A 15,522-nucleotide genomic window follows, 5' to 3' on the forward strand; every position below is an offset into this window, starting at 1 on the left:
TGTGTCCACTGGGAGGCATGCTTTTCTCTCAGAGCTTCCATCAGTTGCTCCAGCTTCCTGAGCCTCTCAGTCAGTCTCCTCATCTCTGTGGAATGAAGTCGCTCCACCAATCAGGTGAGATACAGAATAAAGCGGTGACTGTAGTGGGCAATTCTTCCACTCAGTATGGACTGAGTTAGATAGTTAACATCCACACTTATCATAGACATAGTTTATATGCATGCATTTGTTTGCTGTTTGTAGATCTTTGAGAATGTGTGAAAGCACTGTGCTGAGTTAGTTAAGGAAACTGTAAAGGTTTAAATGGTGATGCATGAGGACGTTTAACTGGCATAAACGTTCGACGTTCGATATTCGCAGATATGCGGAAATTAAGGGACCGTCTCTAACATCACACAATTTATTGAAAGGTGTGCATCATACCTGACACCTAGTCGAACACTTTACAATTGGTTGTGTGACTGTACATCATTCCCTTCAAATGCTATTGAGCTTTAAATTATGGTATATTTTGTGTATGAGCCCATTCTGTAGTGAAATTCATATCTAATTTAAATATGATTTTATAGCTTATTTTGTTAAATATCAAAAAACCTAAGAGGTGTGCGTTATAGTTGACAACTAGATGAACACTTTACAGTTGGTTGAGTGAGTGTAAGTCATTCCCTTCAAATGCTATTGAAGTTAGAAACGTGTTTAACAATGTCGCATGTAACTTTAGAGACGGTCCCTTAATTTCCGCATGTCCGCGAATATCGAACTTTATGCCAGTGGACATTTATACTGTATGCATTAGTTAATGTCGAAAGAGTGTTAAATTTTCTTATTCCATTGGCAGATGATTTTGCTTCTTTCTAGAAATACATGCTTAAAATTAGCAAAATTATCTGCCAATAGACCAGGACTATTTCAAGCTTGGAATGAGTACAGAAAATGGTAGAAATAGGTTTAATAATCTTATATTTGGATTCTTGTAATCGTCTAATTGGAAATACTAGATCATTTGGACTATACTGGAGGTATTTTAACTTGCTAAGATGTCATTTTTTTTGCAGTGCAGGAGGAAAATGTGAATACAGCCAATGCCACACTGTTGTCTCTCAGCCTGTCACTCTCATAGTCATGGCTAAAGGGAGGAAGACACCAGCTGGATCAGGTGACAAGACAATAATGAAGCATCCCAAGCCCGTTTTCACCAAGGTCTCTACACAGGTAAGATGCCGCTTCTGCCAAAATGCTCTGCAGATGAGCTGACTCATTTGTTACTTTATCTAGGTACAATATGTCACATCATTCGCTGTCCTCTGAGTTCAAGTCAGGACATGAGCTAAAGATGATAGAGATATAATTGCTTTATTTATGTTATGATACAAGTCTGAATGTTTCTGCACAGGTGGATTTCGATTTCTTGCTAAATGATATGTTTTAATGAGTAAAAGGAATGCTGGGTTTTTTTTAGCACAGCATGTCCCCAAGCTGGATGGAGATGCTTTGTGGTTACATAGCGAATAAGAAGACATTCTTACGCACGTACTAACTAGCTTGAAACAACATCTCTAAGCATATTACAAGGTACGAGTTAAGTCAGCAATCTCAGTCATGTGCAAATCGCATGTTTGTTATGTTCAAACGTCATGATTATACCAGCCAGGTACGAATTTATAGCATGAAAGATTAACTTCTATAAATACCAATTGACAAAGAATTAACGCATCATATGTGTTCTGTCTGGTATGCGAAAAGTTAAATGATGCACATAATGCAGGGTCGCACTTGAATTGTTTCTTTAATTGTACATTTTTTATGAGCATGTTTTTAATTTATATATATATATATATATATATATATATATATATATATATATATATATATAATATCAAAATTATAATATCATTCTGAAATCTATTTGACCACAATGCAGTTTTGTTCAGAATCTGTAGACTGTCAAGTTTCTAAACTGCAAGTGTTATCAGATTATGAACTATTTTCTCAGGCAGGAATAACAAAAAAAAAAAAGTTTCTAACATGGGAACTGCTCAAATGGAAAGTAACTGCAGTGATATCCAAAAATCCAGCATAGTAATTTACATCCAAATGAACCGGTGATGTTATTTTAGAAGCAAAAGCAATGCACAACCATATTGCACCAGCAAGATCTCCCAGCATCAGATGGGGAGTAAAACCGCTAAACCATACGATTCTGCATGAGCTGCCAAGTGAAATAGCAGTCACCAATTCTATGCTACCGTCCCTTTGCGTGACCATCTTATTGAGTAGCTACAGTGAAATGCTAGTTGTGCGTGTGTGTCAATAATATATGGGGGAAAAAAGCACTAATGCATCTCTTGTTCTCACAGCTCTTATCATGCGAGACACAGAGACCCCTTGCGGCTAAATATAGACCAAAATCAGACAGCCATGATAGAGGATAAAATTGAGAAATTGAATTATGCTGAGAGTGTAAATCTCTGGGACGGGTGTAAAAGGCAATGTGTGAACAGGGTTGTAAGTGATGCATTACTGAATTGAAGTCTGCAAAAATCAGACGAGCCATTAAAGGTTCTGTTACCTTCTCATGACTGTCAATGCTTCAACTTGGTGTTCTGAAGAATCTAGGTATTTACATGATCAAACAGACGTCAATAATTATGAAACCCACAACAAGGCAAACGAACATTACACTGTTGGATTATACAATGAGGTCTAAACTGTGTATCTAGAGGGTATTTTTGCATTCTGAATGGAGGCCATCTGCCATAGCATTGCTGCGAAATGAATCTGTGTAGTTTTGCTTCACGCAGCAGTACTATAATATGATGTATATCTCTCAGTATTGAATTTCTGCACAAAAATATGGTATCTAATAAAAAAAAAACAACAACAGTTCAACATCGGGGATGTGCTGTGATACTGTAATTCATAGTAAATTCATTCTGCTTGTGCACTGATGAAAAAACACTGCTAAATCCCAGCAGTTATAAATCCTTCATCCCACACACAGTCTGCTTACAACTCAGCTGGGGGATGGAGTGCAAAGGGTAAAAATGGATTCTGTGTAATTAAATTGCTTTCTTAGAGCTGGTTTTCTGTTTCCAGATTAAACCCACAATAAAGCAAATGAACATATTACATTGTTTGATTATACAAAGAGGTCTAAACTGTGATGTAAGATTGTCAAACCAGAGAGCAGAAACAGATGCTGTTTTCATGACGAGCCATGCAGCCTGTGGTGCAACCAGTTATGTGAATAGTAGCAGACCAATATTAAGCAACTGACAAGCCAAAAACAACAACAAAAAAACCCAAACACTTTAGTGCTACTGACAGTACCTTTTGAGGGTAGATGAATTACATAAGGAACGAAACATGATAGATTTGCTATGACAGGAAAATAATCATCTACACCCCAAAGTTGACAATTATTAAATAACTGTACATCCCCAAGTACTCCTCCCCAAGCACTCCTCTTATACCACTGCTATTTGCCAATGATTAAAAGTTTTTTCATTGACTAAAGATTGGCATGTCGAACTAACCATTTCTAGTTACACTGAATGTTGTGGAACATCTGTGAGAGAAGATAGTTCCATTCATGTTAATGCAGTTATAAACAGTAATTCCTTCACCAGCCTTTTTTTGGGTCTTTTTCTTAGAGTTACTGGGACTAAAATCCCAGCTGGTCATGTTACAGAGAAATCAGACAGCACCGAGAAAGCCCTCTGTCTTTACTGACTGTTATAAAGCTCTAACACTGAAGACTCTGTCCATAAATATTAAATGAACATCTCCTTATACTCCTTATACACTTCACCATATCAATGATTATATGATATTATTTGATAAATAACAACAGTTATTATTATTATTATTATTATTATTATTATTTAAATCTGTTTATTATTAGGCTTAGATTATGTGTTTAGACAGTCATACACATTCTGTAAATGAGCTGTTACTATACAAATAATAAAATACTAGAATGAACACATTAATAGAAACCTATGCTTTGACTGCAGCCTGCACTATGTTCAGAGCCATGCTATTATTAAGTTAATCAACACCTTCTGCCCGGTCCTGTTTAAGAATTCAACAGTGCTGTGGTATAAAGTTTTTAAATCCCAGACTTTTTGTTTGTGCCTTATATTTATCAAACTACAGAAAGCACCTACTAGATGTTTGCACTAAATATCTTGCGGGCTTTCCCTTTGGTCCTGTACTCATGATTGCGTTGTGCACTATCTATGAAGAAATCGGATATTTTGTGCCTAGCCACAGAATGATTTCCTGTTTATGTCTCTGTGAAAGATATATCTACGTTAGCCCCATGCTGTAGAAGATTTTGGATTTTAACTGAAAGTTCCACACATCATATTCATAAAAGAGAATTTTCTCCCTGGGAAAGGGATTAATTAATACGCTCTGTAAAGTAAAATGTTGCTAATTATTTATTCATAATATACATACAGATAGAAATATCAGAAAGTTCAGGAACAAGTTTACTTAACAACCTCCTGCTGCACACTAAGAGTAGACATAGAACGTCTGCACTCAGGAAATGTCTTAAAGTCACTAGATTTTATGTTCATGTCAGACTCGCCTTACTTTTGAATAATTACATAGCAACTTCCTGGTAATTGTGCTTATGGAAGCCGTGCGCTTTTTCAAGATGGAGAAAACTAGAGAGGGAAAGTGAAAAAAAATCAACCAGTTAATTATAGTATCTTTTGAAGGCCTATTGGCTTTGGCCTCTGTGGTTGTTTTGTTGTTGCCTGTTTCAGGCACAGCCCTGGAGAGAGAACGTGTGCATGGCGACAGCCAAAAAAACGGCTTCGATTGAGCAGATGAAGGAGCTGGGTGAAACGTGGAAATACAGGGTTTAGGATGTCCTTGGCTTCTGGAGTATTTTCAGCTCTCTCATGCCTGTCTGGCTGTCTCCAGGATCAGAAGGAGACAGTAATAAATATAAGGTTCTCCCAGCTGTGGTTAGCGCCAAACCGATGGCACTTTAATGTGTTACAAGAGATCACATCCAATAGTCACATACACACATGCACCCTTATAAACACACTTTTTTTTCCCATCTGAAGACATTCAGAGGCAAGATACAACAGTGAGTGCCAGTGAAAATCGTTTACGCCCGCTGTCACACACAGAAGCCCGCACACACACAGTCAAGTGTGACACTCTTTGATTGACAGGTGTTTTAAACTCTTGCTATCATGAAGGATTTTGTCTGATGAAAAGGTTACTACCCAATCCCACCCATTCACTGGAAAAATGAGAGTAGTGGGCTTGAGCGTGTAGTGACCACATTAGAGAGCCATATGTTATACATATCACCCAAAAGCTTCGATAAATACTTTCAGAAATGCCTGCATTTTAACCAGATATTCAGTCACCGTAAAGACTAGTTCAACAAATAACGTCAATAATCACACCCTGCCAGCTTGGATTTCAGACTATAGAATACAAAACAGATGGGGCGCTGATATCAACAAGCTGTTTTATCATTCCCACATGTGAATGTTATTATGAGGTGTGGAAAGACATTTGACAATTGAAACATATTCTGCAGCTACAGGACTGTCTTTTAATTCTGAATGTTACTGAATCTACTGTTACTGTGACAACAAGTTCGCGTTTCTTTGGCTTCGTTCCAAACCTTTGATGCACCGATTCCAATTTTTCATCCTAATTATGATAAAAGTGTCAGCATTGCTGTGAGGATGCTTTATTTCCCATTATTCGCTAACTACGCGTAACTAATTAAATAACTGTCATTTGATTTCAGACATGTTCACGGTGCTTAAAAAATCCACATGCACCAGTGGATAAGACTTGAAAATATGTCACGTCCTGTATGATCCTAATCCAGCAATCAAATCATACACACGGCATAAATCTTACACACTGCATCGCGTTAATGTTAGCATACTTATGAATAAATCTAACACACTGCATCGCGTTAATGTTTGCATACTTATGAATAAATGATAGTAAGGCCTGTGCTGTTTCTGTGTTTACAGGCTCATCTGGAACAGAAGCTCTCTGTGTGTAGCAAACTGTGTTTCGCTATTGGAGGGGCACCTAATCAAGTTGCAGGGAGTGCAACTGCTTTTTTCTTACAGATATTTCTGCTGGACATCGCGCAGGTAGCGTGTACATGAATACATTAATGTATTCCACCATTACAGAAAAGAAGTGACTATGACAAATGGTCTTATCATTAATGCAGCAGATTTGATTAAAGCTTCTATTACGTAAAATCTAAAAATATCTGGAACATCTTCAGCCTCGGCTACTGCACGTATTTTTGGGATAAAGAAGTACTTTGATGCGTTTCTTTTGCCTCATGACTTAGAAATAAGTGAACATATGTGTAGTGGTAATGGCAGTGTCCTTCCTTTCCCCAGATAAACCCATTTCAGGCCTCCCTGGTGCTGTTCATTGGGAAAGCTTGGGGTGCTGTTACTGATCCTGTTGTGGGATTCTTCATCACTAAAAGCAGATGGACAAAAATTGGCCGACTCATGCCATGGTGAGTAGAAGATTCTCTCTGTTCATTCAGGCAGGATCAGCATTGTAGCAGAGGGTGTTTATATATACTATATGGCCAAAAGTATCTGGGCACCTAAATAACACACTTATATGTGGTTCTTCCGCAAACTCTTGCCACAAGGTTGGAAGCACACAAATGTTTAGAATGTCTTTTCATGTTGTATCATTACAATTTCCCTTCACTGCCACTGACAATGCCCCTGTGCACAAAGAAAGGTCCATGAACGCATGGGGTGCAAGGTGTATAGTGTGGAAGAACTCAAGTGGCCTGCACAGAGTCCTGACCTCAACCCCATTGAACACCTTCGGGATGAAGTGGAACACCGACTATGCGTCAAGCCTTCTCACCCGACATCAGTACCTGACTTCACTGATGCTTTTGTGGATGAATGGGCAAATCCCCACAGCCACGCTCCACAATTTAGTGGAAAGCCTTCCCAGAAGAGTGGAGGTTATTATAACAGCAAAGACGGGAACCAGCTTTGGAATAGGATGTTCAACAAGCACATATGGGTATGATGATGTTGATCAGGTGTCCACATACATTTGGTTTGGCTATATAGTGTATTTCAAGTACGGAAACAACACCCAAACACATTTTGTCCTCAGTTTATATTTGATAAAGCTAGTACAAGAATTGTACAAGACAGTCCTTATGTGGTTGTAGACATCAGCTGTTGTACTGACTAACAGAAATCAGAATGAGCATCATACTGTAGGATTTCTAAATGTCTGCACCCTGGCTGGCTGATTAGCTAGACACTGATCCCTCGGTCCCGATTACTTTTCCTGAAAGGAAGTCCCCATATCACTACCGTATCACTAAGATGTGGCATCAAAGTGTCTGAAAGGAAGTTGTGTTCATTACATCATGGTGGAATGTAACCTTGCCCAACTGGGACCTCAGAGCCGTTTATCAGATAACCCTTAGGATGTTACACTCCCGAATATTTAGATAACACTCCAGATTCAATAAGGATCCTGTTGTAAGGCACCAAGCAATCAGATTTGTAAACATATAAGTCCCAGGTTGTGTGCATTGGGACTGGGATCCCATGGGAGCCAACAATAAAATTGTCGGAGCAGGCTGTATTTAGTCTATGAGGGTGGGAATGGGCAGACACATATGAAGTTCATGGGACAAAGAAAACCATGCTGACCATGAACACGTGAGTGTATTAGACGTGGTGCTTGCTCATGAGGGGCTGTGTGGCATGTTTGCTGCATTCATTCATTTATCTTCGGTATCTGTTTTATCCAGTGGTCACTGTGGTTTAGAATACTGTTTATATTTTGGGGAAATTTCACCAACAAATTTCATGAGAAAATATGGTCAGTAGGTTGAAATAGAAGTAATTGCAGGAGTAGGCAGGATTGGTCAGAATGGGTCAGTGGGTGGGAGTGGGATTTCAAATAAATAAATCAATGAATCTTGCACACTTTTAGACCCAGGACATTTTAAATGAAACTCAACTGAACATCAGACTAAAACTTTCATTCTGTGAAATGATATTGATCTACTGTAGCTCTTTCTCTACCGGCTATGTTATCTCACAGTAAGCATGATGGTTTCTTTGAAATCTTGATTTCCTCAATGAAAACAGGTAGGTCTTAAAATGGGATATATCTAGACAGTTCTTTTATTACAGATGTCTGTCATCTCATCTCATACTTCACATAGTTCTTAAAACTTTTACGATTTTTACAAGCATGCCTGCCGAAGCTTTTAATCACACTTTCATTAAAGATGACAAAATCTGCAACTACACACCCCCACCCAAAAGAAATCCGGTATGATCAGACAGCTTAGAAGGCACACTGATTTCTAGAAAAACATTTGAGCTGTGTTTGCAGATACCCGTGTGTTTGTGTTTGAGTAAGTGGTGTCTGTGGGTGTGCTGGTGTTTGTGGATCGATGATCCTGCAGCTGTAGGTGTGTCTTTTTACTTACAGTGGATATTTCTAGGCCAACCCATGGTTTAAGCCATCTTGCACTACATTCAGAACCATCCATTCATCCAACCACCCTCCTGCCCCCTCTTCCCTAACTCTTTGTGGGGAAAAAACAATCACTGGGTGAGTAAGGGTGCTAGCTCATTCTGCAAATCATGGGTCTGGACTGTGCTAGAATCGGCCATTCTTCATCCACATTGGCCGCATTTCTTTGTCCCTGTCTTTTTGTTTTTCAATATAGCTGTTGCCCATAGTTTATCATTGAATAACCTAGACATAGGGCAGAGGTCAATGAACTCTACTAAGGTTCAGTGTGTTTCATTACCAGGGAATAGAAAGGCACCAATTCGTGTGAAAGGCTTTCCATATTATGTGGATATGATAAAGCACAAACTACCTTCGCTTGCTTACTTTTAAAATTGTGTTGAGATGACTGAGCCTTCTGATTTTCGGTAACATACTGTATGAAAGGAATGAAATGCAGCAGAATTCATTTGGCCCAAAATGATAACTGTGCTGAAAAAACGCACTTGTGGCTATGATTCTGTGGCTTACAGGCTTACTTTAGTGTACAGGAGCATCCTAACAAACATCACACAAACCAAATTTCTCGCACACATAAACAGATCAGAATTTATGATAAACGCTTCACTTGTAGAAAAACTGCTGCTGTACAGGACATCTGCAATAACCAAATGTTAGCCGCAAGGGTAAAGTACAGCTTTTGAGGATTACAGATGTTTGGATTTTATGCTCTTTTTGCTTCATAGAACTCAGATATGAAATTTCCTTTGAATAATTCCTAAGGGACGTTTTTTTTTAAGCCAAGCATAACTTGTTTCTTGATTCTGTAATAATGTTTCCCTTATTTTTCCTTAGGATGGTTGGCTGCACACCATTTACCATTGTGTCCTACTTCTACTTGTGGTTTGTTCCCCCTTTCACCAATCAAAGGTACATGTGGTATCTGGGATTCTACTGCCTCTACCAAACTCTCATCACAGTAAGTCACCTGCTATCACACCGCAGTTAGTATCTCACAGCATCATACAATGAATATTATTATAATCACACTATTAATATTATTATTGCACGTAATTATAATACATTTTCTGTCTCTGTTGCATGCGCTTCAACATGGCTTGGCCATACAGTAGTAAGCAATTAAGAATGGCAGGACATTTCAGAGATCCTAGTCCTAGTTTGGACATTGATTTCTGAAAGTAAAGCACAAAGTTTATGGGGCGTTGCATATTATCTGTCATATTGGGCCTTACTCTTATTCAGGGGAAGTTTGTAACAATTAGTTCAGAGGATTATGATGGAGAAGGCTCAGTACTGGTTTTGCAAACAATTTTAGATGCAAAGAACACCACTAACCTGGCTTTGCACCTCATTCACCCACTTATGTTTAGCAAGCAGAAGATCCACAAGGCCAGCTATTAACACCCAAGTTATGTGGACGATAATATAGATCCACTTTGACGTTAAATTTAGAAACTATTTTACAAAAGTGATCACTTGTAGCTAAGATTGTGTAGCCCTGTATCTGGTGTGGGGGAAAAAAGCAACTTTGGACACCAAAATTTTCTTGGTTAGCTGAACACATTAGGGATATATGTGAAATTGTATAACAAATGTGAATTAGAAATACAGGCTTTTCACAAATCTGTTCCTAATGAAACTAGAACTTTTATAGTGTGGGTGTGCTGTGTTACTCTCTAAGTCAGCCTCTTTTATGGTAGTAGTATTTATTTGAATGATTTATTTGTTTTTGTCCTTGGCCAAATTTGCTTTCAGTCAAATGCACCAGCATGTACTGAAATTGGGAAGCCGCTCCAGGCACACAAACCCACTCTATAATGACAAGTCATTTTAACTCCTTGACAAGTACATGTTAGGGGAAGCCAGGAACCACCAGATAGGTTAAACGCTGGTTTCCTCTTTTAGTGCGTTCCATTGTCTTTAACTGTAAGGCTGAGAACCAGCAGCTGCGCCCGCTATCGTCGGCAGTGAACCCAGGCGGAATGGAGTTTAATCACTCCATTATTTTTAATCAGAGTGTTTGCTTTTGAACCAAACAGTATCAACAAGCGTGTCAAAAGTAGAATTCTAAATGGAAAACCTTTTGTGGTTTCTTAGCCAAATGACATTGGTTACTGTAATAGAACAAATACTGGGCTGGGCAGGATTATTTTAGTAGATGTTTGGGCCAATGGTGTACCACAGCACTGACTTGATTTTTTTTCAATGTAAATTACAAAGTAAAAGATTTCAAACATATATATCTATTATATCTAGTTATAAACTTTACTACATAATTTACGTAGCTGGCTATATTTTATATAAATAAATAAATAAATAAACATATGCGTTTTCCCATTCATGGTGAATAGAGCAAAATTATTCAACTAAAATTTGTAAAGATCCAGATATATAAACAATTTAGCTATCGATATTATTATTAGTACATCATTAGATAATAATATCCATGTGTATCAATTAATCCATCCAGCTATTGCTCCTAGTACGACTGCAGCCAAATATGAATATATATCTGGATTTAACAGGTAATATGTTCTAAATGAATACAAATGCAGATATGAATAGGAGGTGGGTTTTTTTTGGAAAGGAATCTTGTATAGTTTGCATCAAACATGTCATGCAAGTGGGAATCTTTTACATTCATGCAATGTGGGCGCAAGCATGAAAAAGCATGAACAAAGGCCATCATGGCAGTCTTTATTAACTGCCTGAGCAGGGTCATGGTGGTTTAATCTGATTTTATATTTTGGGAAATAGAACCGAATACATGTGTTAGAACATGTGACTAACAGGTACAAAGAAAAGGCCACATGCAGTTCGGCTTTGTGCATTTTGATCTAGTGTTTTAATAGTTCACCATTCAGAAAATGTGTACCACAATTATATAGTCTCTTTTTTACTTGTCTTCCTCTAACATAGATTATAACTCTCATATACGTATCTTCACTTTTATTTTGATTGTGCTCTTTGTACAAGCGAGCAGTATGCTCGTTAACGCATATGTTTCACCATTTCCCTACTAACATGACTACTTTAAGCTTGGAATAGATCTTTCCTTCTTCTGCTCTTCTTATCCATTGGTATTTCCACAGTGGTCTGCCCCATGACCATGGAGTGCATGTTCACATAACTCACCGTAAATTTTTTAAGAGCCTTTTCTGGACAAGTATGGCTCAGTAATGATAATTACTCTCTATTGGTTTCTTTGGTTTTTGTAGTGTTTCCATGTGCCTTACTCAGCAATGACCATGTTTCTGAGCACAGACCAGCAGGAAAGAGACTCAGCTACAGCATACCGTAAGTTTACCTTTTCGCCACACAGCTCAAGATTGTCATTTTTGATGAATTTTACAGGAAATTATCAGAATTTCTGATCATTCAATACATGATCAGTCAATACATCAGTAAAAACATACCCAATCATATTTTTCCCTTGAATGTATAAACACAGCTATCAAAGGGTAAACTTATTATATGTATGTGTATATGTATGTAAGTTTAACATTAAAACTTATAATTTTATTAAAGATAGTACGCCACTTTTTCAGAACTCTTCCTACCTCTTTTTGTACAAACACTCAGCTTCAAACATGAAACCATCTAACGCTAATTCTCTTCTAATAAGAACACTTCATCATACACAGCACACTGGACAAAAAACACTAACAGCTAGCGTCAGTACAGCACGTGCATGATGTACCATGAATTATTTTTTTTTTTTTTGTTTTGTATTGTAATATTTTCTATATTTGTATTTACATTGGTTAATAGGAGCATTTACCCCATCATGTTCAAAATTAAAAACAGAATTGCACATGCTGTACAGAATATAATATTTATACAGTATATAACAGTTAAATACAAACAGAAAAATCTAAAGTGCTAGAAGCAAAAAAACAAACATAAAAAACAGTAAGCATAATGGAAGAAAGTAACGATCATTCGCTTTCCACCCTTTGTGTGTGTCAACATAGTACTAGACTAAGAACTGGACCAATCCCTCTATGTGTCCCTGCTGCAGGTATGACCCTGGAGGTGTTGGGGACATTGGTTGGTGCAGCCATCCAGGGACAGATTGTTGCGAGTGCTCATACACTAAAACACTGCCCCCATAATAACATGTCAGTCGGGCACCTGGGAAACGGCAGTGGAACGGAGGTCATCAGAAGCCTGGCGCTGTCACAGGACTTCCTGTCACATGCAGTATGTATCACAGACACAGCAACGTTAAAGAATGTGCAATATATCATATATTTTCTTACATTTATTGAATATTCTGCTTTTACTTATGTAGCTTTATATGGATGGATGGATGGGTGGATGAATGGACTTTACTGACCCCCAAGCGGAAATTTTAAATAATAATGTTTTTATTCCATTTTCTATTTTTCTGGTAAGGTTAGAAGAAACACGTTGTTTATGATTAGCAGATTCTGCTGCTAATTTGTTGATTGGTGCTGTATTTTTTATTTGATTTGCTTTAATTCTCCTGAGAAGTTAGCAGTTGTCTACCATGCTGACATCACAAGGAGGACATTGCTAGTGAAATTACAATAACATTTAATAGAACATAAAGGATAACGGTCAGGTTTTACTATTAGCTCCTAAAAACCAAATCGTTCTCTATTTTCCAGTAATGTTCAATGCTGAATGCCACTCTCAACATTATCAGCTGGCAATCAAACAGCATTGCGGGTAATGTAGGACATGTCGATGTAAGAATTTTAAACTGAAAAGGTCAACTCTGCATTCCATTACAAAATCTTGAACGGTAATGTTGATGACATGTTAATTAATATGCACGTTGTTCAAGGTGGAATTTTCCTTTACTGAAAAGGTGAAGGAAATGAGCACGCATAAAATAAAAGCGTTTCTGCTGACTGTCTTGTCACATACCCACACTCGATTAGAGGCCTGCAACTGTAAACACGAGGCTCACCAGAGTCCCCAGAACAAACAAGCATGAACGATTTAGTGGCTGATGTCTATTTACAGCAGAATGTCACCCACTTCCAGAGTCAGAGTCAGGAAGTGAGAGCGGGCCAACAAACCGCTTCTGGTTTCATGGATAAAAACCCCTCATGCATCATCATGAGGAGCCACAGCTATTCAGAGCAAGTCTGGGTGAAGTGGCTTTTGGGAAAATGCTTCCAAGGTGGTTAGCTCTGCTTCCACAATGCCACTGTAGCACCATGTTTCCGCACATTCCTCAGGCTGAGGGTGGTGTGTTGTTTGGGTGCGTCCGCCAAACTTCTCCAAATCTGGCCACTGTTTGATCTGGATTGGTAATGAAGCGCGTTGCCGCCGTGCCTGGAAAAAGAGCAAACAAGTCAGAGATTTGTTTAGGGCAGAACAGTTCCTGTTCAAGGGGAAGAAGTTTTTCTTTTTGGGTGTTACTGCTTATTTCACCAGGCCATACAGTATGCTCTCATGACTAGGGTTTGTCTTAATTCTCAGCTTCATAAACAGAATTTCTGAACAGAATTTTTCATATTCAGAATAATACTTACTCTTGAGAAATGATCAGATGTACATCAAAAATGTTTACTGAAACTTCTCATGAAAAGTGACTCAGCATAGAACATTTTCCTGTCTATCACAAAAATTCATGTTCTTTCAACTATTGCTGCATTTAACCTCATTTTCTTATTATTTTAATTTTTTTTTTTACCTATTATGGAATTTTTTTACTTAAAAAAAAATATTTAAAGGATGCACTTTTGTCTTTGACAAATGCCCTTTTCAGTAAAAGAATAATTACATAAATACTAATGTTCTACTTTTATAAGATTTTCTCTGAATGTTTCAAATAACATTTCAAGAGCTGGGGGGAAAAGAACTACCCAAGCCTGGTGCGATAGCCTTTTAGCGTGCCTTTTGGGATAATCTTCAAATTTTATTTGAATATATATACAAATTATATTGCCATTATTTCCTTAGCTTTAGCATAAAGTATTTTAGCAGTGCCATAGTGGCACAGCAGGATGCATTGTCACCTCAGAGCTTCAGAGTTCAGCTTACTGTCTGTACAGAGTTTTGTATGTCCTCCGTGTGTCCCGGTGGGTTTCCTCCAGGGTTCGTCAGCTTCCTCCCACCTCCCATAGGTGAATTGCCAATGCTAGATGTGAATGAGTACGTAAATGTGATTGTGTCCCATTCAGGGTGTATTTCCGCCTCATGCCCAATCTTCCCAGGACAGGCTCCTGATCCACTAAACTGATTACTGAAGACACCAGAATAAACCATTGCAGTGTTTGTTTTTGTTTGTTTTTGCAGAAAGAAGTGTACATGGTTGCTGCAGGGGTGATCGGGGCAATCTTTCTTATCTGTACAGTTGTGATGTTCCTGGGAGTCAAAGAGACAGATGGTGAGTGTGGCATTACTGTGGCATTACATGTATTTAACCACCTTAATGTTCTGTGATGTACTGTCAGTGCTACCATGTGTTATTGACAGAGAGTATAAAGTATAATATTTTTGTTATGTAAGGAATAAAACACAATGTGGTGTGCTGTTATTGGAAAAATAATCAAAGCAGGGATGACGTGATTGCATCCCAAAGTTGAGAATTTCATGCTGGTGTTTTATTCCTCTTATACAACAGCAATTTATCATCGATTCTACTGAAGAACGTCATGTTGTGCTTTTTAACCATTTATAGTTACATTTAATCTTGTAGAACATCCACAAAGCAAGCTAGTTCCTTATTGATTACGTTACAGTAGCTATAAACAGCTGTTTCTCTCTTCTGAAGTTGCATTAATAACTTACAAGTAGCCAGAAAGCGGAAGGTCCTCTGTTCTGAAGACTTTCCCTCGATGGAAAATGTACTATCCGTTAAGAATCCTTCCACGAATGTCTAATTACAGAAAGCTTCACCATATCAACAATTATACGTTTATCTTTTTTTGAAAAAAAAAAAAAAAAGATTAGCTTTTAGTTTATTTGGACCATTTGCCATACAAG

At 38.0% G+C, this 15,522-nt stretch overlaps 1 protein-coding gene across 4 annotated transcripts in view; it reads left to right on the forward strand.

Annotated features, from left to right (window-relative positions):
- Positions 1 to 15,522, forward strand: part of mfsd2b (MFSD2 lysolipid transporter B, sphingolipid) — a 23,024-nt gene continuing 7,502 nt past the window's right edge. Inside the window, exons 1-8 of one of the 4 annotated variants that reach the window (XM_017456627.3) lie at positions 1 to 114; positions 1,061 to 1,212; positions 6,027 to 6,152; positions 6,414 to 6,538; positions 9,391 to 9,514; positions 11,775 to 11,853; positions 12,578 to 12,759; positions 14,833 to 14,923. In XM_017456627.3, coding sequence (XP_017312116.1) covers positions 18 to 114; positions 1,061 to 1,212; positions 6,027 to 6,152; positions 6,414 to 6,538; positions 9,391 to 9,514; positions 11,775 to 11,853; positions 12,578 to 12,759; positions 14,833 to 14,923 — 976 coding nt within the window. In that variant the 5' untranslated portion in view covers positions 1 to 17. Of the gene's footprint in view, positions 115 to 740; positions 937 to 1,055; positions 1,213 to 6,026; positions 6,153 to 6,413; positions 6,539 to 9,390; positions 9,515 to 11,774; positions 11,854 to 12,577; positions 12,760 to 14,832; positions 14,924 to 15,522 lie in introns of those variants that run through there. The other 3 variants (XM_017456630.3, XM_017456629.3, XM_017456626.3) reach the window with 3 other exon arrangements.

The sequence above is a fragment of the Ictalurus punctatus genome, chromosome 25, assembly GCF_001660625.3.
Source record: "Ictalurus punctatus breed USDA103 chromosome 25, Coco_2.0, whole genome shotgun sequence".
In the NCBI taxonomy this organism is placed as follows: Eukaryota; Metazoa; Chordata; class Actinopteri; order Siluriformes; family Ictaluridae; genus Ictalurus; species Ictalurus punctatus.